This window comes from Ammospiza caudacuta, chromosome 8 (assembly GCF_027887145.1).
Source record: "Ammospiza caudacuta isolate bAmmCau1 chromosome 8, bAmmCau1.pri, whole genome shotgun sequence".
Taxonomy (NCBI): domain Eukaryota; kingdom Metazoa; phylum Chordata; class Aves; order Passeriformes; family Passerellidae; genus Ammospiza; species Ammospiza caudacuta.
In genome coordinates, this window is record NC_080600.1 from 26063407 (window position 1) to 26090973 (window position 27567).

The 27567-nt window shown below is 33.7% G+C and overlaps 1 protein-coding gene across 2 annotated transcripts in view; it reads left to right on the plus strand.

The window, feature by feature from the left end:
- Positions 1-25586, plus strand: part of LOC131560627 (sodium channel protein type 2 subunit alpha-like) — a 52446-nt gene extending 26860 nt beyond the window's left edge. For both annotated transcript variants that reach the window (XM_058809480.1, XM_058809478.1), the window contains exons 17-26: positions 5827-5947; positions 6539-6693; positions 7594-7767; positions 12075-12197; positions 14425-14706; positions 16945-16998; positions 18169-18306; positions 20002-20106; positions 21198-21468; positions 22310-25586. In XM_058809480.1, coding sequence (XP_058665463.1) covers positions 5827-5947; positions 6539-6693; positions 7594-7767; positions 12075-12197; positions 14425-14706; positions 16945-16998; positions 18169-18306; positions 20002-20106; positions 21198-21468; positions 22310-23502 — 2616 coding nt within the window. In that variant the 3' untranslated portion in view covers positions 23503-25586. The remainder of the gene's footprint in view (positions 1-5826; positions 5948-6538; positions 6694-7593; positions 7768-12074; positions 12198-14424; positions 14707-16944; positions 16999-18168; positions 18307-20001; positions 20107-21197; positions 21469-22309) is intronic.
- Positions 25587-27567: the final 1981 nt, after the last annotated feature.

Sequence of the window (27567 nt, forward strand, 5' to 3'; positions counted from 1 at the left end):
AAACCCTTTCTAATTAATTTGCAAGTTAATCACTTCCAAAATCTGCCAGAACTTATTCTGGAACCTGACTGCAATTTCTAATACATAGAACTAGAAATTTGAGGACACCTCTTTTTGGATGAACGATAACTTATATTATATTATAAAGTTACTCACTGCTTTAGAGGAATACTTAGCTGAAAATACCTGCAAGAAGTGAACATTTCATTGATACATTGAAGGAAGATTTTTTTAATTATCAGAAAAGAGAAGTGCAATACCCAATGAGATAATCATCAGAAAAGAAACAGATTTCTGCTCTGAAGAAAAGATACTCAAGATCATTACCTTTGAAGATAAATAAATTAGAAATATCTGAAGGGGATAATTTGATTGGTTTTAACATTAGCATGTGGATGCTGGTTTTATTGTGAAATGAGTAAATATGCTAATCTTGCTAAACATAAGACTCCTAACTATTGTATCTTGTATACAACTTAACAACTGTTTGTTAGAGCTGATTGACAGCTTTTTAAATATAGTTTTATATTTCAACATCGAAAAATAATTTCAAATATACTTCTCAATTATGGAAAACTTTTTTTACAACTAAGGAAAGACATATACCTACAGGCCTCAGTCATTCACCATTCCAAAAACCTTTCTATCTACAGGGTATGAACAGTAAATACAAATTCAGATTGGAGAAATAAGACTAGTCAATAGACTTTTGATGAACACAACAGATGATTTTGATAAAATTAAATATATCCTTCATCATCAAGTCTACTGAATTTTGAAAACTGTTAATAAATTCAGTTTTCTGATTGGCTTCATCAGGGCCTTTGTGTCCAGATGAAGTGAAAAAGACAAGAACAGAGTTATTGCATTCCCAAAAGATAAGCATCTTCATAGGGCTTCAATAAATTTCTTAGCCAAAACAGACTCAGCAGGACTTCATCAATTTGTTGGATTTTTTTTTTAATCATGTTTAAAATGCCCAGCAATAATAATTTTTTTCTAAAACTGACTAGTTGTGGGAGAGTATCTTCAGAAGTGACAAATTATTTAAGTTATAGACTAGCTGTGGTTAATGATTTAAACCATATCTCTGGATACACTGACGTTCCATTGTCCAGGCACTGATACAATCCTCATTTGAAACAATGAGATAAAGATTATAGATTTAGAAGTGTATAGCATACTAAATCTGAACTATAAACTTTACGCAATGTGATAATTCATCACATTTGAGTTGAAGAGAAATTAAAGATATTTATTTTCATCAAGACCAAGGCGCTCTACTATTATTAGAGAGTGAAGGAGGAATGGGAGGGCACACATCTTCAAAGTATTTTGCTTCCTGTATGTACATATTTTTCAAATAAAAGAGGTAATCACATAGTCAGTTAAATAAAGACTAGGACATGAAATAAACAAAACCCTTAACATTTTTATTAATAAGCATTGAGGACTATATAAATACAGGAATAGTTTCCAGATCTGCTAACCATGTCTTAGTTAATTTTATTCATTCCACTTCTATTTATGAATCAGAATTTTTGTGTGCAGATTAGTAGTTCTAGCTTCTATATATCTAATTTCTCTAAAATAAACTAACAAGTTCTGTAGAAAAGTTTGTTGAACATTTCAGGTGGTATGTATTTCCCTTTTTCCAGCTAATAATAAAATATTAATAATTATGTTTTAATTGTGTTAAAGCCATGTTTGAATTAGAGATTCCAAAAAGAGAAAAACTAGTGATCCTGTGTATTGAACTTCACTACCTACCATTCTTACTTCTCACAGGGGTAAAACCAAGCTGGAGCAATCAAGAATGCAGCTCTGGTGCTTTTTAACCAGGTAGAGCAACGTGTCACCACTTTCACACAGGTTACCTAAGCAAGTTATACATATATATGTATATATATATATAATCACTTTTTAATGGATTTGACTGGCCTGCATGCTATTCAGCTATGTACCTTCCCTATTCATTGCAAGAGTAGAAACATGCACAGCTGCTCTCTGCTGAGTCATGGGACTCAAGTCACAGCATGGTCAGGTGGGATTGGCAAACCCAACATACATTTTTTAACTCCGCTAATGGTTTTTCTGAATATTTAAATACAGTATTTAGCAATAACTGCATGCTCTTCAGGTTTTGAAGTATGGATCATAAAAGTACTGGAATGTTTTATGCTAAAGAAGCCAAAGAAAAAGGGAGCATGCATAGTTTTTAAAAAACAAAAACAACCCTTTTTGATTCAGCCCTTATAAATGTAAATATTCAATGAAATGTGTTAAATATTTTGAAATAATTTCTGCCATGAGTTCAACTCCTTATTGAATAACATTTGAATTATTGCAGTAGCTACTGACCTAAAAATTACAGTTATACTTTTAAATCTACAATGCACTGTAATGCAGATCTTCAAGATGCTACGAACTACACGCTATATTCATTTGGACAGTGCATATCTTGAGTTTTATAAACTGGTAGCAAAGCAAACTATTTCATAATTGCTAAAATTACACCTAGCAAAAAACTCTCCCGAAAGAACTATCAAAAGCTAAACATTTAACAACTTCTCTTTTCTTAAACCCCTTTATAAATAGAGGTGCTTGGAATGTGTTTCGCGATAGCGTTTCATAAATGAGTTGGGGGACTCATTTGTGTAAATTAGCAAGTCTAGGGAGTAGTCAGCACCATTTTTATAAAACTGCACTTCTATCTATTTATCCTAGGGATTTTTTTCATTATAGGCAAACATGCCATTGATGAGTAATTGGCAGAGCCTTCAAGAATAGTGACAAGAATAGCAATTATAACACAGGAGCCAAAGTTATGTGAAACTAAGGAGGTTAAATGATTCTAGTAAAACGAGGCATCAAAATTTGGAGGGGACTGAGATTTCAGTCCTGTAGTAGGATTGAAAGCTGTTTTCCTTCAGACAGAGTTTCACTGGCTTCAAAAGGATCACCAAGTGGTTAATTTTATTTATTTGATTATAGTGTGGCATGATCTACCTATTGTGGTCTAAATTGCCCAGAGATGCTAAAAACATTCATATTGGTGGGTATTCTGAAAATTCTCAGATTTTAATGAACAAATTTTGAACCAAGATATGCTTCAAACACCAAATAAAACTCTAAGGAGATTTTAAATTATATTCTAACATTTTATAAAAGTCAAAGGTCATAAGATCTGAGATGTAAAGCCAGTTTAGAATCACCTTAGAATCTCCATTATTTTATATTTTTTCACTCAATTACAGTGCAGCTTTCAAGACTGAAAAGATAAAACCACATGGCTGAATTACTAAAGGCAATTTGTAATGGCTGAATCCTTTTATTTTATTGTCACTTGAATCATGAAGCCGTTTGTAAAGCTTAAAACTTCAGTAGCCTGCTCTTGCTCTTATTGAAATTTAGAATAGAATCAAATGAGAGCAAGACTGGGTCTTAAGTGAATGCATTTTCTTGTAAATGGGCACATTAACACGCTGTTGGTCAAAGCTTGTTTTAATGATCGAAGCTGTTGATAAGAGATGCACTGCTCTGAAAGAACATTATGGAGGCTGATTGTACATACATTAACCAGGTATCTGGGTGGGTGATGAAGCATTTTTTTCTTTTATATCCTACACAATAATGTTTATAATACTGTTTTCAGAAAAATATTATCCCACTGAGGTAGTTGGATTGTTTCTTTTATTTTTGTGTGTGATTTCCACAGTACTGCTCAGGCTTCTGCTCTAGTCAAGCATGTTGTTTTGCTGATTCAGGCCTTGAGAATGCTGCATCATAAGCAATTGCTTTCAAATGCTTCCTTATAAAGGAAAATGTGATATCATTGAAGATGCAAATAAATATTTACAGGGCATGGTGTGTTCTAGAGGCTGATAATCACATTTATGAGCTGATAAGAAGATTGTGCTAATCCATCATGTATCTTGAGCTTCCTATTAGTTTTATTAGCTTTATTGCTAGAAAGAATATCATTAATGTCACCTTATTTAAAAATGTATTGGTTCTTTCCTAATTTAGGGTCTTGAAGCAAAGAAGAGGAGTTTTATTAAGTAATGATGTTTTTCTCTTAATAATGTAGTTGTTTGAGATTACATGAAAAATAATGAAGAGAGTACTTTATGTGAAAATTACTGAAAAGAATTATAGTAGTTTTTGTTTGTACTGGTTATAAGTTGCACTTCTGTGACTTGGTATTAGCAGCTATGCTGACAGAACTATCTGCAGCAGAGTTTACATGGGAAGATGCAGTTAAAAAATTTGACTGCCCTTTAATTTGCTCTCAGATTTATAATGGATGCCTACTATCTATGAACCTTTATCATGCTACTATTAAGTCAATAATTTATTTAATGATGATGGAGCAGGCCATGAATTAATTTTACTTTTCCTAAGTTGGTTGTGACATAAAATTATTTTTACAATATTTCAGTTTTATTTAATGAAGAAACTGCCTATCATTCCACTGGAAGGTTTCATATTCCTTGGTATTTCCATGATATACAAGAAGAGAGTTAATTCAACAGTATTATTTTTAAAAGAGAGACAGCCTTATGTGTGGATAATAAGTTGGTGTGCTAATAATGTTTAATGCAGTGTACATTACCAGGTATTTTTGTTGTTAATGTAATAGAGAAAGTGAAATTTAAAATATTCTTACAGTGAGATACACAGTATTTTAACTCAGACTCACAGATTTACGTGACCAGTAATAAAATTATTCCATTTAGAGGCAACATGGCTGGAACTGTTTTACATATATAAATTTCAGAAATTATAGAGGAAGTGCAATATGAGAAGTTAAACACAGTATTTTCAGTCACAATACAGCAACAACCATGGGACCTGAGGTCTGAGAGACCTGATATTGACTACATATTGTGTTGTCAAAAGGCAGCTTCTTGAAAATTATCCCTGAAATTATCCATCATTCAACATGATTTTTTATAAAACTTCATTCACATCATGTAAAAGTTAAATATGTGGAAATAATTCCTTCCAAAGCTGTATTAAGATATATGTGCCTTCATTTCTGGCAGAAAAGGCCCTAGCTGCCAATACATTTTCCTGAAGAGAGTGGGTTTCAGCTGAAGAGTTAAATAACTAGTTTTAATTTTCAGCAGTGTCTCCAAAGAAGAAGAGAATACATGGAAGTGCCTCTTTCAAGAAACAAGTTACTGTTTATTATTTGTTACAAAATCTAAACAGTATGGGATTTTCCTATTCTAAAAATATCACTATCTTGAAAACTAAATGTGACAGGTTGTTGATATTAAGCACTCTCTCAACAAAATTGTGTAGAAAGGTCTTCATACTTTCTAAATATGACCTTCCTCCAAAGGTCAAAGGACATGATCAGTTCTGCTTAGCTAAAAGCACAAATCTGCCCAGCGCTGGATGCCCTTTTGTTATATCAGTACCTGCAGCATTTAAAGTATTTAAGTGAGAGGTGCATTTTACATCCCTCGTGAAATTCCTGTGTACAACTACTACATGTGATAGATCAGATGAATTTCACTGCCACGATTTCTTTAATGTTGCTTTCTGATTACAAGCCTTATTTCACAGTCAAGGAGAAAGTATTTTGGATGAAATAATTACAACAGTACAGTCAACTGAAAACAATTTACAAACACTATGTCTGGGAAACAGAATTATAAAATTTATATGTCATTACTGTGGTTTTACTTTTAATTATGCATATTTATAAATTTGTCGTTCTTTAAAAGTTAGACTGGCATGATTTGATTCAGTACCATTTTTTTACAGAATATGTATCTAATGAGAAAAAATTGTTCTGTGGAACTTTACTTACAGAAACTAAATGCATCAAGCTCATCAGAAGGCAGCACTGTTGATATTGCTCCTCCTGGAGAGGGCGAGCAAGCAGAAATTGAAAGTGAAGAAGCTCTTGAACCAGAAGCCTGTTTTACTGAAGGTTGTAGAATAACTGTTGACTTAGAGATGTATTACTAAAATGACCTTGTTACTAAGCACATTTAGCTTCTTGAGGGTTTCAAATATGGTACTTTCATGTCCTCAAAAATCAAAAGAAAATATTTTTAGCCCAGAATGGTAGAAATCTGATGAAAAAAACAGTTTCCCTAGGCTTTAAGTAACTTCATATATCTGGCCACTGCATACAGCTTGTAACTAAGAAACTTCCTTAACTTTTCTACTGGTAAAATGCTTTTCAGCTATTTGAAAGGGCCCTTGAAATTTGGAAGAAATAAATTTTTGTGTGACTCCATCATCATTAGAACAGTTACATGCTAACAGTCAAAAATATTGATTTTTTTTTAATTGACTTCTTTCATGATTAAGTATACCATAGTCTAGTTTCTCTGCAGATTAGTTTTCTTAATTCAGATATTCATCATCCTGTGTGATGTGATAGCCTATTCATCATTTCATTTACTTTTTAAAAACCATATAAAACTAGTAAAAGCTGCTAATAATATATACTACAGTAAATATTGATTTTGAAGTAATTGGCATTTGGATACTAACATTTCTTAATCTAATGCAGGTTGTGTACAGAAATTTCCATGTTGTCAAGTAAGTATAGAAGATGGCAAAGGAAAAACTTGGTGGAATCTTAGAAAAACCTGCTACAGCATAGTTGAGCACAACTGGTTTGAGACTTTCATTGTATTCATGATTCTCCTCAGCAGTGGAGCACTAGTAAGTAAAACAAAATTGCAAATGCTGAAGTATTTTGAGATCACTTAGGAGCAAAAATCAAATTTGCTTCAGAAAGACTTGCTTTGCTTGTAGCTGTATAAAACTCCCTAGATTTCATCGTTCCAGACTGGATTGAAACTTGACCCAAACCTGAAGACAGCATAGCTCCTCAAAGTTTAATTTGCCTGCCAATTTTCTGCATGTTTGTCAAGAGATTTGAGTACAAAGTGGTATTGTTAACTGTGAATATATAGCTAAATATACTGGTTTGTCTTGAAATCCTCCTAATCTGATCCACTTTTTGAATTTTGCTTGTGAAAGACCGTACTAAAAAATGGAATAATTACTTCATTCTATTCCTATTTTGAAGGCAAGAGATATAGAAGACTGCAGCAGCAAATTAAACATAACAACCACTATCCAGACAGATTTGCATGAAACTTTCCAGCTTCACTCAAGCTGAACATTTGCTACAATATCAATGTGCATAGTTTTATATTCTAGCAAATACATTACTTTTTAATTTGATTGTTTAGACATAAGTTTTATCTAACTGCTTTCTAGAAAGCAATAAAATTATCTGTAATAGATATATAAGAAAAGGGGGCTTTTCTGTCTATATGAAAGTTTCTTAAATACCGCAGAGGATAAAAAAAACTGCCATGAGTTTCTTCATTCATTAGTAAAACAGATTTTTTTTAAATTTTTTTTTAACTCCCGACAGGTCTCCTATTGTTCCAATTAGTACTATGGTTAAAGATGGAAAACATATAAAATAAGAGAATGAAGAAAAACAAGGGGAAATACTAGCTCTTCTCTAATTAATTTTTATTGTTTATTCCTTAATTTTATCATGCATATTCTGTGAAACAGGTGTGATACCTCAATATATTTTTATAGGCTTTTGAAGACATATATATTGAACAGCGCAAAACTATCAAGACCATGCTGGAATACGCTGACAAAGTTTTTACGTATATTTTCATTTTGGAAATGCTTTTAAAATGGGTAGCATATGGTTTTCAAATATATTTTACTAATGCCTGGTGCTGGCTGGACTTCCTGATTGTTGATGTAAGTACAAATTAATATTTTAAAATTCCCTACAGTAAAGTTTCTGCGTTGTAAGATTCATTAGTAGATTAATATTATAAATGTACAAAAAAGATTTCCCATTTTATAGTTAAACTGCATTAGTAATGGCCTGCAGTAATTTGGAGGTGTTATTTAAAGTCCATTCATATGCTAAAAGGAAAAGGATGGCTGACTATCAGTTTGTCCATTCTTCATAGTAAATGTTTTCATACAAACAATGTATCAAACTTGAGATTTTATGAGGAAAAACCTAATTTTTAAGCATGCCATCATTAATGAACTCTGACCATGCTACCTTATTCCTTAGAAAATAAGACAGTTCATTCTTCAAGTTTCTTTGAACACTTCAGTTTTTCAAATGAAACAATTCATTTGGTCAAGATTTTATCTAAGTTCTCAGAACTCTTTAACTGAAAACTATCCTGTAATCATTTCTAGTAAACCCAGAAAGTCAGTGGCTATTGGATCTAAAAAATAATTGGTTTTAATGGACTGACAATGTGCAATAGCTAAATCAGCTATGACTTGGCAGGGTGTGTGATAGAGGAGGATACAAGGCTCCTTGGCTGCCTTCCCAGCTGCGATACACTTCTGTGCAAAGGCCTTGCTTATGTTGTCAGAAGGGATCAAAGCCGGTTTTGCTCTAAGAATATTTTGGTCTCTTGCCTCACACATTATCTGACCCAGTTCATTGCCTATACATGTCCTCAGCATGGAACTGAGACATGGCATCTGAGGGCAATTGTGCACTTACAGTAACTTCTGCCCATGCTACCATATTTCTTGAGATGTTTGCATAAATTCTGGTCGCTTCAATACTTATTCCATATGTATAGAGAAATTTATCATATTTGTAACTCCCACAGGAAAAAACCCCTAGCTAGAGTGGCCCATAATTCAAAATATATTATCTCTTTTTTCTTTCCAGACTGAGTTAGTTTTGTTACACAGTTAATCTCTAGCTCTGTCCTGAAAATCTACACTAGAATAAAGCAGTGTGAATGATTTTCCTAAGAGGATATTAATGAAGTAGAGAGATGCACTCTTACAGGATTGTGTTAAACAATGTCAGGTTTTTTTCTAGATAATTAACAACTCATGTTTTAATTATTCTTTTTGCATCTTAAAGCTAACCAGAGGATTCTAAACCCTACCCTGTGATTTCCTAGTTTAACCTTAGAGAGGCTCTTATCTGAGCAGGCTTTCAAATTTAAAAACACATCACTATAAGGAAAGCAGCTTATGTTGCTAACTTTTTTCCATAGTTCATAATTTTTTAAACAAAAACATGAATAAATAAATTGGAACTTTCTACTGTTCAAGAATTATTTTCAATGTTCTAGTAAGAGGTAAAAAATGCCTTACTGTGTTTAAGGCTAACTCAGCAATTTCTTTAGCACCACCAGCACTTGAAAGAAACATGAACTAATGTTATCTTCCTATAGAAAAGCAGCCTCTGCACTGCTTTAAGTGGCAGTTTAAAGAGATGTGATTCAGCAGCATTCTGCCAGTGAGAACACCAATGTCTCCTTCTTCAATGGAAGTGACTAAAGTTAATCAGATTGTTTAATTCCATTCTCTAAAATTATTCAAGAGTAAACACAGATAGTCCTTTAGGGCTTTGACCTTTAATATCTCACACAGCTGAGTCTCTCACTGTGACAGGTAGCCACAGTTGCTTTCACTGATTGTGACGAAATTAGATTTTGAAAATTACACTAAGAAATGGTAATTTTCAGCTCTGCCACTTTACAGCTGTGACAGATGACTCTTGGTACATCTGCCTGCCCCAGTTTAAGACTCTATCATGACATCCTACTGTACAGCTTGACTGAAGATCTTGAGCAGGACTGTCACTGCTACGCTTCTAAACAATTTTTTTTTTTTTGGCACCAGAGAGTCTATATTAGAAGAAAAACACAAATGAGCACATACAGTCCTTCAATTTTAGGAGATATATCTTTCTACCATTTTGAGTTCATTTTAGTTTCTTAAAATTACTGCATCTGCATGCATGAATCTATTTATCAGTTTACAGATACATTTACTTTCTCACGTACTAGCAACAAAACAGGTGGAACAGCTGAGAGAAGACCAAGTTAACAAGACTGAGATCACCAGAGAAGTACAGAACAGCTGTATATACAATAGAATTCCAAGCAAAACTTTGCATCTCAGATGAACTGTCTAGAGGAAAACACATTGTTTCCAATAGATAAAGTATTTCTTTGAGAAAAAACTTAATGTTTATGGTATAAGAGCACTATCACCATGTTAGGAAAGCTGCCAATAATCTGAAATAGGGAGCACAAACAAGACTGAAGAATTTTACAGACAGGACCTAAGAACTGCCAATACACACAGTGCCACTGAAGGCTTTCAGGAGCTGCTGCTACCTAACAGTGTGGAAGGGGTCCTGTTTGTGAAAGATAGGTAAGGCACAGTGCAGATTTGGGGAGGCAATTATAAAATGAAGGAGCCATTAATGTGAGTTCAATTTCATAGGACACCTCACTCTCCCAGTGAAAGAGATATTTTTAAAATATTTGTTTCATAATTTATTTTGAATTAATAAAATATGCTGTCTTTACACTAAGGTTTATTGTTATGCCTGGGTACCTTGTTGATTTAAGTGAATAAATGAATATTCTATTAAAAATAGAGAAAATTCCATCTCTTATTATCTCTGGAACATATGGGTGACTAAAGACAAATAGGATTCCTCTCCCTGTAGCATCACAGGAAAAAGAAATTGTATTAATGATAATTATTAATAATAATGTCAATATTTAATATAATGGCTGAAAAATACTTATCTCTAGTAAGTGAAGAGACATCAGTTACAGATAAAGAAAATCAGTAAGATTTTCTTCTTAATATGCTTATAAATCACAGCAAGTTCCATTTATCCATTAGAGCAATAAAATAATCCTTTCCTTTGTTAAAAAGAATTACATTCTGACATAAAATCCAGTTGAAACGTCCAGCAATATGAATTCACTAAAACACTATTTTCTGTTAGATAATATACATAGCAACATAGCAGTGAATAATTGATTTGTATTTGCTCTTGGACTGGCCTTCTTAGACATGGTCTTGTAACTCTTGTGTTTGAGAGTCATCTAATTGTTCTTTATGTTCTTTTTTCCTAAACATAGGAAACCAACTTTTCATATAATGGTCAAAGTCTTACTACGATTATCAGTGAATTCCTATTTCTGTAGAGTCTTTGAAGAGTTCTTCTAACTGAGGCACAGAAATTAACATTTGAGAGATTTTCTTAAGGAGCAAAATATACCTATGCTCATTTACATGTCATCTATGCTTTTGGTGGTAGAAATGAATAAAATATGAGTAAGGCATGGGTTTTCCCCACCCCGTCTCCAAAACTGCTTGAAGAAAATTAATTCCTTCCATATTAACACTGTCTAAAGCTCAGTTCCATTTGAGGAGCAAATTAATTGCTCCTTACTCAAGTGGGTTGTCTTTTAACAAAATCCCAATAACATGCATAGGATCTTAACTGTTGTAGATAATAAAGCTCTTACTGCTATAAGGTGAGCAGCTGTTAATATCTATCCCATAATATTTTTCTACACTCACAAGATCAAAAAAAAAAAAACCAGAGACTTGCCAGGCAAGAGAGATAGTACCACCTCTTTAAATATGTATTTCTGAAATATCCTGGTTATTGTTATTATAAACTGTTCCACTTAGAAGTAATATTTTTAACAAATATTTGTAATTAGCTACTACAATATTTATTATATTATTAGTGTCTATAGATGTTAGTGTACATAGATATTAGTGTTTATTCAATATTATTTATGTTAGTGCTTATAGGTTATTGTTTATTCATTGTTATAGATTATTATTTATATTAGTGTTTATATGTCATTATTAGTATTTATGGATATTCACAATATTGACAGATGTTAATAAAACAATTTAATGTATTCAGAATTTTAAATTGTTTGAAAAGTTGAACCTTAATGAAGTTACAGAAAGTATGGCTATTTTGTCCTTAAAGTTTTCTGAAAATTTTATCTTTCACCAACAGTATACTTCCATAAGACTGTTAAACCCTATCCAACCATAATAGATAGACATTTAATAGAATATGTTCCCTTTTTAACCATGCCTTTATAAGATCTCTTGCCTTTCCAGCAAGTATGAACATGGTGGCATTCTACAACTTGTCACTGTTGATTTGTTGCTTGAATTTCTGTTCTTTTAAAATAAACACTGTAGAATTATTTTTAAAATATTTTTTCTGTATTTGATAGGTCTCATTGGTTAGTTTAATAGCCAATGCTCTGGGCTATTCTGAACTTGGTGCCATTAAATCGCTACGGACATTAAGAGCTTTAAGACCTTTAAGAGCCTTGTCACGATTTGAAGGAATGAGGGTGAGAAAAAATGAATGAGTCTGAACAAATGTATGCATACAAAAATTGATGTATTAATGGTTACACTCATGCTTTCTTCAAAGAACTCCAACATGGGAAGGCATGCAGAAATGTGTGGAAAAAGGCCTTTCAAAATGTCCTTACAAACAAGGCCAATGTACACCTTACATTTGAAAACTAGACCGTGAGCTCATAAAATTTGCCTGCTCACTGCTGCATAGTTGTGTTTTCCCAGTCCCCCGACTGTAAAAATTGCCATTGATTTGTGGACCTAGAAAAATGAAAGGACATGACAAATTTTACAGTAGAGGGTGAGAGGTTTTTTCCTACAGTTTATCTGGGAAATTTTTCACTCAATTTATGTAGCTAACTTCAATTCTATTAATTTGCCAGTAGTTTAGGATGAAACACAATTAGCCAGAAAGCAAAAGAAACCACCAAAACGTGAAAAAGCTGACAAGAGTGGCTTACCAGAAACTAAAGCTTCACTGTGTCTCCGTATCTACCTACCTGGGGAAAGAAATCCCACAGTAAATGCTGTAGTATTAGGGAAAAGTTTTTTGAAAAGACACCTGAAATAAGGATAGATTTGGAAGTATAAAAGGGGAGAGATTGGAAAAAATTTCCTTAGCTAGAGACCTTTTCTTTCATATGAATGTAAATAGCACTAAAATCCACCTGTTGAGGAGATTGTCATTTTCACATTCTGCCAATCTGACAAAAACAAACCAACCGAAAAAAAAACCCTCCTGGAAAAACCCTATTATAAACAATAGCAGACCGTGCTACTTACTGAAAGACTGATACATAAAAAATAAAAAAATTAAAACTTTATTGAGAAATGTCATTTTAACCTTTCACCTCAAAATACCCCAATGCTGCAATACTTATTTATAGTTCAGTCATAGGTCTTCATCTGCCAAATAAATAATGTGGTTCCTGTCTGGGCAAGGCTGCCGATATCCTAGGGGTGGTTACACCTGCCAGCGTGGGGAAGAGTGTCCTGTGCACATCACCATCACCACTGTTTTTCATGATTGGCAATACAAACAACACATCAAGTGTCTATCTAATAAATAAGCAAAACTTCTATTGATGCTAGACTACTTTCGGTCAGCTTAGCGAAGTGAAAAATACTAACTTTTTCAAACCTACACGCAAAAGACTACTGCAGTCTCTACTGATTTGCTAGAAAATTATTGCTTGAATACCTGCAACTTTCTTTTAGCCGAATTACAATAACTTGTCAACTTATTGACAACTATTAGTTGCTGTTCAGCTTATTTCTAGAAGTTCTATACCTTCTTGGTGATGTCTCATGGGCAGCTCCTCACAGCACAGCCAACAAACCACAACTCACCCCTCACCCCGCTAACCCTCCCTTTTACAGCACTCCTCCTTATTGGACACAGCTGTGGCCTATTAAGGACAGGCCTGTTCCTAATCTTTGGTGATTAGTGCAGCTGCAGCTCCTCAGGTGTCTGCACTATTTTCTTACATTCTATCCCTCCACAATAACTAAGATAAAACTTTTGTCCAAGGATTTAATCACGTCTTTTATTGCCCCTTGCCCATACACTGCAGCTCAAGGGAATTAAATGAAACCAATTAAAAAGAAAAAGAAGGATACATGTAAGAGCAACTATGATGAGCCCAGGTAATTTAAAACCAAGACTTATGGCAAATGCTGTTAATAATGATTAAATAAGATATCCCTAATTTTGTTGCATTCTGTCTGGATACTAAAATACACTGATGCCAATATATACATAACTTTTCTAATACTAAAGTCATTAGTAATGATAGCTTTACATGCAGACATTTTTATTTAGTCTTCCACGTCATCATTCTTTGAGCTTTTCATGGTTTTATTTTCTATTTATGTATTTTAATTTATATTGCTGAAATTTAACATTTATTTCTCTCTTTTTCTCTAGAGCACACAAATGCTAAGAATTCATCTTGCTACTAACAGGTTTTCTTTTGCTTTTTGATTTTTTTCAGACTTTTGCATTGTCTTTGTTTCCATCTCATTTTATTTCTTGCTTTTTCCAATCTCATTAGCATTTTATTAAACCTTCATTAAAATTTCTCCCACAAATTTTATTGTAATATTTCAACTGTCCATCCCATAATAATACTGTTCTGAAATTTTTGAAGTATTTTCAAGTATTTTTCATTTTCTTTCTGTAAGCTAAGTGGCTATTTTGTCTAATTTGTACACTAGGTGGTTGTAAATGCCCTTGTAGGAGCAATCCCATCTATCATGAATGTATTGCTGGTATGTCTTATATTCTGGCTAATCTTCAGCATCATGGGAGTAAATCTTTTTGCTGGGAAATTCTATCACTGTGTCAACACCACAACTGGTGAGATGTTTGATATCAGTGATGTCAACAATTATACTCAGTGTGTGGAACTCATAAAAAGCAATCAAAGTGCCCGATGGAAGAATGTGAAAGTAAACTTCGATAATGTAGGAGCTGGATATCTTGCTCTGCTTCAAGTAGTAAGTAAATGTATATATTTTCTTTTTGCTGTTTTTAAAGGTATCTAGGAAAAATAGGCAAGTTAAGACTGTGAAGTAGAGGAACAATTTCTTCATAGCAATAATGTACAGCTCACGGAACTCTATTACATTGTTTCTTGTATTATTTTTTTTAATGATAGTAGAGTAATTTTCCTTTCCAAGACTAGAAAATACAGTGTCAGGATGATGATAATAATAATGTGAAAATAGTAAGTGTAGAAAATAAAAGAATCTCTTTAGGGGTGTACAGTATAGAACTATCATATTCCTTAATGCTTATTAAAGAGTCATTATAGTATACTAAATAAGTATTATGTTACTTCTAAATTTAAATAAGTATTATCCTTGTGAAATACTGGATGTTATTGCGTAGCATATTCATTCCATTAATTACTACTACTTATACAAAATCTGTAAATTGCATTTCTCCTTCAATTACTTATCTTATGCACTGTTCAGAACTGCCTTTATTCTAGGTTCTGAGCATATTTTATGTGTGTCAAATAAATTAAGACCTTAGCTCTTTACAGGTTCCTTGATGAGAATGGAGCTTCTAAAGCTAGGATCTGATTCAAAACACAAGCAAGAAAGCATGTAATTATATTTAGATGATTGTAGAATCACTACTCTGTAAGTCAACCTACAGCGCCACTGAATGAAAAAATATTTACAGCTTTGATATTCAAAGTTATCTAAGAATGATATGCTTGTTCCTTCTATCTCAGAGCAGGTCAGTATTTCTAGCTGACCTTAATTCCAAAATTAACTACCTAGATTAAAACGTTTTGCCTGTAAAGGCAATGTGACTCTTATGTGCTGAGTAGTAGTACTGAATGATTCTCTGGCTTCAGGTATGATGGCCATCATTGCCTCTGAAGATGTGTAAGGAAAACTGCTGCTCTTGAAGCTGTGTATAAATGTCATCTGTGTCATACATCCAGACAGTCTGCTTCACTACTGTGAACCTTTCATTCTTCTTCTTGCTCTTTTTTTAAAATTTTTTTTCTGATTTTTCATAATTTTCCTTTTCAAATATTCCTTCTAACCTTTACTTTCCCCACAGAGGTTAAGGGATCTTTGAGCATGTTTTATGTCACATCTTCATTTGATTGCCTCCATTAACATTATTCCTTCACTCTTCTGTACTTATTGTTCTTATCTAACTCTGAACCTTTCCTAATATTGCTATGCAAAGTGCACCAAATGGCTGGCAATTGCCAGATGAGCCAGAAAGATGTGTGAAGCCTGGCTTGAAGCACACCTTCTTGGTAACTGGCATTGCACTGCAAGATTCAGGAGGATACAAAGGCTTCCAGAGTGCAAGTTTCTGCTGTGGAAACTGGCATTTGTACCAAAGCACCAAAGCCATTTCTGGCAAGCACAGATGGAAATATACTCCTTGGAATGGTTCCTCTCCTGAACCTGCTCAGGAGTGATGCTCTTTGTTCATTTCACAGGCTTTTTAGCTCTTTTTCCTTTATTATGAATAAGCTTGGAAACCCTGGCTAGTGGTTGCACACTCACACTTTCAACCAGCATGTCACACCAGTTTTGGTGTTCCTGAAAAAATGGACGTCCTGCATGCATTAAAATAAACTCCTTGAAGTAATGATGGCAGATCTTTTTACTCTTTACATCTCTTACACAGTTCACTTTTTGGTCTTCTTTAAAACAAATCTCTCAGGAAACAAAGTATATTTTTACTTTGAACAGTCTATTCCTTTTAGCTATGCGGGATTAAAACATTTCTAAAAATACCAGGTCAGTTTAGACACAGAAAAAAACCCATTCAGACCCATGGTGGTTTCTGTCCAGAAGTTATATTAGTGATTCCATCAATTCATGTTGTAAAGTTAATAAAAATGGCAGTGGCCATGAGTGATTCTAGTAGATCCTACCTACATATCTCCAGCATTAACATCTGTCTAAATCTATCATTCTTCATCTGCAAAGTAAACATCTGCAGCTCCAAATATACTGTCAACTTGTTGACATCTTAAGAGCTGGTTTTTAATATTATTTGAACAACTAAAAATAAAAGTGTCAAAAAGAAAGTTTTACTAGAAAATATATTTATGATGCCTGTGTTGTCAAGTATAGTTCAGAAATTTACTTGTGATTTTATTAAAAGTGGAGGTCCAGATAAATAAATAGCTTAGTTATTTTATGTATTAAGTATTTTTATGGGGAAGATAAACAATTTTATTTTATTTCTAGGCTACTTTCAAAGGATGGATGGATATAATGTATGCTGCTGTTGATTCACGAGATGTAAGTGTAAATCTTTCAAAGTCATCTGTTGATTATTTTCTGATAAAGAGTATAAAATTTAAACAGCTACATACACAACAAAGAATTATAACCAGCATCAATAAATATTTTTTTGATTCTCAGAGTTTTTGCTGGAAAGAATCTCACTTCCTTCTGTTTAGCCAAAAAAGCTAAATTAATTGAAGTGGATTTTTTTAAAATTATAAAGTTAGTGTAATAGAACAAATAATAGGTTTTTGACAAATTATTTTGGTAATCATAAGTATTAATTAATTTAAGATTATATTATGCAGTTATTAAATAAGGAATACATTAATCAGGTTTTATAATTTGTAACTGTGCATTTTGTTGTTTCCTTAGGTTGAGTGCCTGTGTTACCTAGATATTTTAGTGCAATTAGATTTTAAGGCTGAAGATCACCTGTTAAGCTTTCTGGGGATTAGTTTTTTATTTTGGCTACAAAACTAATACTCTGTTTAACTTAAACAAATGGTCATGTTAGTGATATCCAGAGTAAAACACTCTGTTTCATTAGCATTTCTACACTCAAGCTTGTTGTGCTCTAGAGGTGCAGATGCTGGGATGTGGCATCCAGATAAACTGAGACAATAACAAAATCTTCCTTCCAAATTTCCTCAATTTAATGCCTTTCACAAAACATATATTCACTAGATATTTCTTGAAAGCAGCTGTTCCTAGCTGGATGTAAGAATGTTCATGCAAGACCAAAAGAGTTACAGGGAGATTTAGCAGTAGTAAAACTTACTGTTTCTGTTCCATGATAATATACTGAACACAATATAAAATATTTAGATTTCTGCTAATAAAATTTTAAGTATGAATGACTGCTCTACATCCCACCTTGCTTATTTCTTCTATATGAGGGACTTTTTATACGTGTACATACAGAAACAAATCTGTGAGCACATTTACTTAAAAGTTATATATGAGCAATAATTCTGTCAGCTTCCACTTCTCCAAATATTGATTGGAATGGACAAGTTGGATCTTTTTAATAAATTAGTGCTCTTTATAATAAATTAGTGCTCCTTTTAATAAATTAGTGGTTTTCATAGCTTTTCTGAGATGGCATATACCTAATTCTAAATTATATGTATTGTTTTTACATCTAATATTCTCATGAGTAATAATTTATTTTTTCTTTGGTAGGTAAAAGATCAACCTAAGTATGAGGACAACTTGTATATGTATCTCTATTTTGTCATCTTTATCATATTTGGATCATTTTTTACCTTGAACCTTTTCATTGGTGTTATTATAGACAACTTCAACCAACAAAAAAAGAAGATAAGTATTTAAAATATTTCCATATTGGTTTGAATTACTAGCTATAAAGAATTAAAAAGTTATTTCTCTAAGGCTAATAAAAATCAAAAGTAATTTCAAGACTTGAAGTGAAGTGTGTCTTAAAAAATAATAAATAATTATCTGTACTAAAATTTGTGGATGTGATTCTGAACTTTGCATTTTTAGCTTTTTGAGAAATGAAAAGTTGGTTCATAATAATTTTCAATTTGAGTGTATAGTTAAAATGAGGATGTGAAAAGTGATCGTGAATTATTGGTTTGATTAGATGCACTATGATCTGGCATGAAATAATTTATTTTTCAATTTACTCTAAAGTATTAAGATAAATTAAGGTATATTCATTATAATTATTCTTACAAACTCTTGATGCTTAATGAAGACAAAATATGGCATTGTGTTGATACAGTGAATAACATATCTGCAAACTGATTAAACAATAAGTTAAGAGTAAGTCAAATAGACCTCTTATGAATAGGCTTGTAGGTATAAGTAAAAATGTGCACATAAGGGCTTTTTTTTCTAACACTTCTATAAGAATGAGATTAATTCATTAGACACAAATACAATCTATAATTTTTATCAGTAGTAAAGCAAAGATATACAGGGAATAGTGGTTTCTTTCTGCGTATTTTTGACATAAAAGTGTGTTTAAAATAGTTGTATTGATAGTGCATACAGTTCAGTTTTAAAGAACCTTAGAATATAAAAATACAAATAATCACATTTAAAATATTTTGAAACCTCACAGTTTTTAGTTTTAAAATGCCAGGGTCATTCTAAACTTTTGTGTGCTGTGAAAAAGCAGTTTCATATGATTTCTTTTTTTTCAATCACCAATTAAATAACAGCAATACCAGACAGAATCTCTGGTAAAAGAAAACTGTGAACTACAGAAATTTTCCCTTGTGAAAATACTCTTTAGCTTCCTAAACATGTCTGGGGTTACTATCAATTTTGTGATGCTTCAGGCTGTGATGGCCAATTTAGCAGACAGAGATGCTAACATTGTGCTTCCGTCTGACTCAGTGAAGATTCATCAATAAGCACAATTCACCTATACTGGAAGTCAGTCAGACACTTGCACATCTGACTGGCAGCATTTGTGTCTGCAAACAAAGGCTGATTTGAGTTTGTCAAGGTTCCTTCCAGTGGTGTTTTAATTTGCTATGGCATGACATGAATTACTTTTCCTAATTTTACATCAAAGGTGGGGTTTTTTTTGCTGTTAAAACCCATGGATTACATACTAATACACTCTCCTAACACAACTTCTGTCTCAAAGTTATGCCTCTTTTAGTCTTGTCTAGCTGTAATCCTGAAAGTCTATACAGAAGATAGGCCATGCAAGGCACTAGTCATGTTCCTATTCACTAAACATATCCTAATCACCAAGTTATTGAACAGCACCAGTAGAGCAAGAATGCCTTCAGCCATTTCAGCAAAAGTGAGCATGGAAAAATTGGAAAAACTCAACTGCCAAGCTGACAAGGCACCAGTAATGGGTTTTTCCTGTGTGTTAGGAGTGTATATGAGCATCCACCCTATAAACACCTGAAAAAAACCCTTCCTTTTTATATAAATTAAATATAATTTTAATAATATATTACAGGGAGACATACTGTAAATAAATGTTCTATGTGTGGATACTAATTAATTTTGATATTATTTCTTTACTTTGGAGGTCAGGATATATTTATGACAGAAGAACAGAAGAAATATTACAATGCAATGAAAAAATTGGGATCCAAAAAGCCACAGAAACCTATACCGAGGCCAGTGGTACGAGTGATTTGATTTTCACATCCCTTAAATTAAATACTCATTTGGGAATATAGTCTTGTCCACAAGATAAGGTTATAGGTCTGGAATGAAAATATTTTTTCCATTTATTTTCTTGTAAAGGTAGAAATTGTCCCTTTTTGAATCCATCAGATAAGATCATTAATATTTTGTTTAAAAACATACACACTGAAGTATGAACAAAATTATTTAATAATGTTAAATTTAATAATGATAAATTTCAACATTCCCTGCCTAAGTCCTGGAAAACCACAATTGTTTGGATCATTTATTGGTTCTTGTTACCAGGGATAAACTTCATTTTCTGTTTTTTCTCCTCACAGAGAATTTGTAGGAAATGGGAATGCACTGGCCCTTGCTGCTGAAGACAGAAAGGGGCACTGGTAACCTATTGGGAAGGACAGATGCAGAAAATCTTACAGAGAAAAAGAATGTCCTAGGGAGTAAAGCATAGACTAGGATAAATATGTCTCTAAGATAAGACACTACTCTTGTTATTTACTGAACTCCTACGCTGTTTAAAAAAATAAAATACTTGTTGCACCTTATGCACCAAGTGGTTAAAAATAAACTTTCTAAGGAGAGACATATGGCAAAAAACATTGAGCTAAGTACTAAAGAAAAACTAGGATATTACAGTCATGGTGTGTTTGAGACGTGTCTTCAGCAGTCCAATGATCTCACCAAGCACAATTAGTTTAGGAAAGAAAGAGGGTTAGCATTCTAAAACCATCTGAGAATAAAGAGAAGAAAATTAGCTTTTATTCAGCTGGTACTCTTGCTGGCTATCAATTTACACCACCCATTCACCCCGATAATATTAACTGTCATTGTTATTACTCTTATTATTGCAGCATTTCCCTTCTTGCCTCTTCAGCCAACATTGGTGAACTTCTTGATTCACTCTAGCAAGATGAGACATAAACCAGCATGTGTTAGGCTTATTGCGTCTGTTGTGAATGAGTCTCGCTTTGCTCTCCTAAATCTTGAAGGGTGTTGTTTTCTCATTTGGCATTTTAAAAGAAAATTATTTTCACTGTATAAACTGTATTCCATCTTTGTGTTTCCAGAACAAATTCCAAGGCATGATCTTTGATTTTGTAACCAAACAAGTATTTGACATCAGCATCATGATCCTCATCTGCCTTAACATGGTAACAATGATGGTAGAAACAGATGATCAGAGTAAAGAAATGGAAACAATTTTATCCCGGATTAACCTGGTGTTCATTGTCCTTTTCACTGGAGAATTTGTCCTGAAATTGATTTCACTTCGCCATTACTACTTCACTATAGGCTGGAATATATTTGATTTTGTGGTTGTGATTCTCTCCATAGTAGGTAAGAGCAACTCACTTTCAAGAAAGAATTACTGGAAGTAATAGGAAACATTTGTTTCAAGTATGTTAATGCTGATTGTGGAATTTCCTTTTTCCTATGGCTTACGTATTGATTCAGATCTTCATATTATCTAGCACACAATATATGTAATGTTGCACAAAAGATTTTTATCTCTCCCATTACATTCACTGTCATTTTCCACATCAAAAGACATAATGGAACTGTCTGGCACATTAGAGTGTGTACAAATATAAAGAGGAATGTTTAGTGGTATATGCAAACTAACCACAGATTTACTTTCAATACTAAAACTGAAAATTATGTGAAATGGGTGAGATTTTTTACTTTTGCTAATTAAGATTTGTCAGTTAAAATCTAGTGACTGTCCAAGGTGCAAATGAGTGACAAATCTGAGACAGATTGGGCTGATAAAACATAGATATGTTGAAGAAATCTCTGACTTGCAGAAATTAAGCCAATATCATCCTTCATCAAGAAAGTGCTTATAGGCTCAGCTTCAAGAATTAGCTGTATCTAAGACATAAACATCCCTTTCCCAATAATTTGAAGATCTACTGAAAGCTTATACAGGGACTACCTACTTGCTATAATCAGTCTTTATTTTACTTATTTACCTTCTCTAGGATAATATTTCAACATAAGAAGAGATGCTTTCACCTTATTAACAGCTTTCAATAAAATGTAATAAATTGTATAATTTTTGCTATAGCATAGAATCCCTACACTGATTATATTGGAGATAGCAATAACTAAATATTTCTATAGGTAATTAATTAATTAATTAAAAATTCTATTTTAATTATTCACTGTTTTTTCCCAGGCATGTTTTTGGCTGAGATGATTGAGAAGTACTTTGTATCTCCCACACTATTCAGAGTCATCCGGCTTGCCAGGATCGGTCGAATCCTGCGCCTCATTAAAGGCGCTAAGGGAATCCGCACTCTGCTTTTTGCTTTGATGATGTCTCTCCCTGCCTTGTTCAACATTGGGCTGCTGCTCTTCCTGGTCATGTTCATCTATGCCATATTTGGCATGTCCAACTTTGCCTACGTCAAGAGGGAAGTTGGGATTGATGACATGTTCAACTTTGAAACGTTTGGCAACAGCATGATCTGCCTGTTCCAGATCACCACGTCCGCTGGCTGGGACGGTTTGCTCGCCCCAATTCTCAACAGTGGGGAGCCAGACTGTGACCCCCATAAAGATCATCCAGGGAGCTCTGTGAAAGGTGACTGTGGCAACCCTTCTGTTGGGATTTTCTTCTTTGTCAGCTACATTATCATATCCTTTCTGGTAGTGGTGAACATGTACATTGCTGTGATTTTGGAGAACTTCAGTGTTGCTACTGAAGAAAGCGCTGAACCCTTGAGCGAGGATGACTTTGAGATGTTCTATGAAGTCTGGGAGAAGTTTGACCCTGATGCAACACAATTCATAGAATATAGTAAATTATCAGATTTTGCCGCTTCATTAGATCCACCTCTTCTCATAGCAAAACCCAACAAAGTCCAGCTCATTGCAATGGATCTGCCCATGGTGAGCGGTGACAGAATTCACTGCCTTGACATCTTGTTTGCTTTCACAAAGCGTGTTTTGGGGGAAAGTGGGGAGATGGACGCCCTCAGAATACAGATGGAAGATCGGTTTATGGCAGCCAATCCTTCTAAAGTCTCCTATGAACCAATTACAACCACACTGAAACGAAAGCAGGAGGAGGTGTCTGCTGTCATCATTCAGCGTGCTTACCGACGTCACCTCTTAAGGGTAAAAGTTAAACAGGTGTCTAGTATATATAATAGAAATAAAAACAAAGAAGGAGATGGACACATTATAAAAGAGATAATTATTGATAAACTAAAAGGAAACTCCACCCCAGAAAAAACAGATGAGAGTTCTTCTACAACTTCCCCACCCTCTTATGACAGTGTAACAAAGCCAGACAAAGAAAAATATGAAAAAGATAAAGCAGAAAAGAACTACAAAGGTAAAGACATCAGGGAAAATAAAAAATAATGATCTAAGAATTTTGTTAATGGGACAACTTGTTTACAGTCTTTGCGAATGAATCATCAACTGGACTCCTGCAGGAGATTTATGCCAAACTGACAGTTTTTACACATGTGTGTGTGTGCGTGTGCGCGCGCGTGTGTGCATATATATATACATTATATATATACTTAAGGTCAGTGCCTATAACAAAACAGTGAACCTCCATCATCAGACTGTGACTCTGTTAATCAGGGTAAAAAACTTGACAAGAGGTTTCTGTTTTCACTACAGCTGACACTGCTAAGAATAAGGGAAAAGGTGGCTCCATAGAGAAGATGGAGCCTGAAATGAGTGCAAAAAGATACTTTATTTCCACAACATGTAGAACAGTAATTCTCTTCACTGTTTGTAATGCAACTGCCACATTTGTCATATTTTTACAAAAACTGTATTAGTGTATTTATCATTTTTTAATTCACAGGTTGTTTACTATTACATGTGACTATTTTTGTAATAGGTTTTATGTTGGGGAAAGAGGTATGAGGACCAGGAGTTCTACTCTCAGATTCTCTATAATGTACAGATAGGAGTGATTTGCATAGACATGCTGCACTTGTCAATCATGCATAAATAAAAATATGACATTGCACAAAGCTGAAGATTTTAAGAACTTCCATGTTTCAGGGTTGCTCTTAAATTTGAAGTATTCTAACTACTTGTATGGTTGCATCCAGACTATGTGCATCCAGATTAATGTGCCTGGAGAGTCTCCTCTAATTTACAGGAATCTGCAATGACTTATTTTTATGTGAATGACTAAACATGAATAAGTTCTTGTTTATGTTAAAATATTTACAGTTCAAAAAATATTGTGCAGTTTCTGCACTGGAAAAATAGCTTCACCAAAATATATCTGGGAGTTCTTTTGTTTTGTTTTGGTTTTGGTTGGTTCTTTTTTCCTGGGCTATTCTTTGGTTACTGTCTTCTGTCATTATCTCCAATATCCAGTGAATCCATTAAATACCTTTTCCATGTAAATATTAACAGTATACTGTTGTGCATATTTGAACATAGAATTAAATGGCTTTGCCGCATTGAATTGCATCAGATATGTACCACAGTATGGTTAATTTGCAAGAGCTCAACGGGACATGTTGTATTCTGTGTCATAGATAGGAGAGCATCACTGATGCATGTCAATGCTGTTGCTGCTGTACCTTGCTCCCTCACTGTCCACAGTCTCCACTATAGGAAGCCATGTGTCAGTGATGAAGTGAATCAAGTTGTCCAACCAGACCTCATTCTTTCAAATCATTAAGCAATAGTTTGCAGCTATTTATGAGCTTTTTAAGTTTTGCATTTTAAATTTGAAGTGGCTGCTATGTCGTGTAGAATCAGACTGTACAGGCCATATTGCAAACTGTTAAACCTGTTGACAATGTGGTTAGCATATATAAATAATGTAAAGAAATACCATTTGGCAACAGTTCTGTATATAAGAAGTGTCTTCAAGTTTAGATCACTGTTTCTTATATTTCTTTCCTCATTCACTTGGCTTATTTTCTAACCACAGTAATTCCAAACTGGCATCATCACACTATGGGGAAAAAAAAGTGAGTATTTGTAGACTATCTTGTTTTAATAATATATTTGCATATATTCCAATGTGAAGTAAATTGTGTAAATCTGGAATCCAGCTTGTTTCCAAATAGGTACAGGACATAGCAAGGAAAGCATTAGGGGAATGTGTGAATTTCTAAGCACTATTTGCATCAGAAATTCCAAGATAGTCTCATAGTTGATTAAATCCTTGCTGTCTTGCAGTGTCTGTTTACATAGTCTACTCTTATTCTTTTTTGAATCACAGTTCACTAGACTTGTACAAATAAAATATTTCCCAAGAAAAAAAAGGCACATTTGTATAATCGAGGACATCAGGACATTTTGTGTTTCATACACAAGCTAACATTAAATGTAGAATCTTTCTTTTACAAATGCTTTTGACTTGTAATGTGTTGGTGAAATGCATGCAAGAAATTGTTATTATCATAAACAACGCAAACAATATTACATATAAGCCAAAAAAATAAAGATTTCTTTTTTTAAAATTATGTTTATTTTGCTTTGTCTCTGACCTTCAGTTGTTTAAAGCAAGATAAAAACTGACTTTGGTGCAAATAAGAATTACTTTCTTTTTCTCTAAAACTAAATACCTTATTCTTCATATTTCAACTTCTATGTAAAATACTTACAAAAAATATCTGAGAACTTTGATCAAACTGCATTTCTTTTTACTTCTTTGTTATCAGCATATTGTCTTGGAATAAAACAGGGTACCTACACAGTTCAAACCCCAAAATGTCTCTTAGCCCTCAAAAGCCCTCCTCAGCCATAAAGGCACTCCTCACTACTGCTACCAAAGCTGCCCATGTTTTATGAGTCCTAAATATGCAAATAAACTTTCCAATGAAGTTTTTTTGTTTGGTCCCATTTAACATTTAGCCAAGTGACTAAATGTTATTGCAAACAGTTGGTTTTAGTTGCCTAGTGATTCTTTTTTATTCCAGTAATTCTCAAAATTAATAAATGCCATCTCAGCTGATCTCACAAGTAAGGGATAACACTGATGCTGAGCTGTGACAAGTAGTGTTCATAACCAAAGTACCTGGATGTTAAATGATAACACAGTTTGACTTAATATGGATGTCATCAAGCTGTTCAAGGGCAGAAAGATATAGGACACTGAAATACATTATTATATTATCTAATTTAAAATTTATCATTACACTTCAAAATTAACAGTAAGTAGAATATTCCTGGAGTTTACTCACTGGCATGTTTTCAGTGTTCCTTATTCTGTGGATATTATACCATATTGAACATATTTTGGCTGAATATTAAATTTCTCATATAACCATGAAATAACTGATGGAACATTGTAACATTAAAGTCTATCAAAAACTCTAATTCACTGAGCATCAGCAGTTGCTGCAGCTGTCTCTGAGTTGGACAAGTATGCAATAAGGAAGCTATACTTCACTACTTTACAGAAAATGCTGAGTTGAAAGGGACCCACAAGGATCACTGAGTCCAATTCCTGATGAGGAATGGAACTTAATAATTCATTTTCAGGAACCCGGAGTCTCTTACAGTACTCTGTAAACTGAGGTTATTGCATCCATCTACTACCAAGCACGGTATGTGCAAAAACACTGACAGTGCCTTTGGCATGGACTAGCAGAAATGGCTGAGGGTCTTGGTCCAACCTGGTCTGTGAACAGGCTCACTTTGAGGGCATGTATGTCCTCCTAATTACCCTTCGCTGCTTCTGTGAACAACTTCTTCCCTTTATCACACAGAAATCAGTTGAATTTGTATAATTTAAACCTCACATTACTGCACTCCTATGCTTCAAATGCATGTGAATGGAAAAGACATTTCAAAGAACACTCCACATGCTACTAGGCAAGCCAGTAGTGATGGCTATTCCACTCGAGCATAATTTTATACTACTACCATATTGTGCTTGTATTCCTTCCCTACTGTAAATCCTCCTTTGTTTCCAGTCAGCAAAGTAGGATTCCTTATTTTATTAGATCCTAAAATCCTCACTGTACGACTATACTGATCCATGTCCAGGTGAATTTTCAACATGTCCAACCACAGACAAAATGCCTTCCACTCTGTGTTCAACTTCTTATCTGTCACGTATTGCCAAAAAGAGAGCATTAGTAATGCTGACAGTGGAGCTAAGTCACTCTCCTAGTATAAGTTCATTACTTGGTACTTTTCCTTAATGAGTTTTCAGATGAAAAAATTTCCACATGAATGCCCAGAAAGGAGACATATTCCTGTTCAGTACATTACAAATTAATTCATAGGGCAGCACAGCTTAATGCTGTTCCCATGCAAGTGTTCCCAGAAGTCCCAGTGCCTCACATGAGCTAATGCAGCAGTACTACCATGTGCACAGTCATAAAAGAGTAACGAGCTTACAGAATTAACTGGAGCTAATTCAGCACTGAAGTAATTTTAACAAAGGAGGAAAGACCAGTGTGTGATGGAAAAAAAACCCAACTGTTTCCTCCA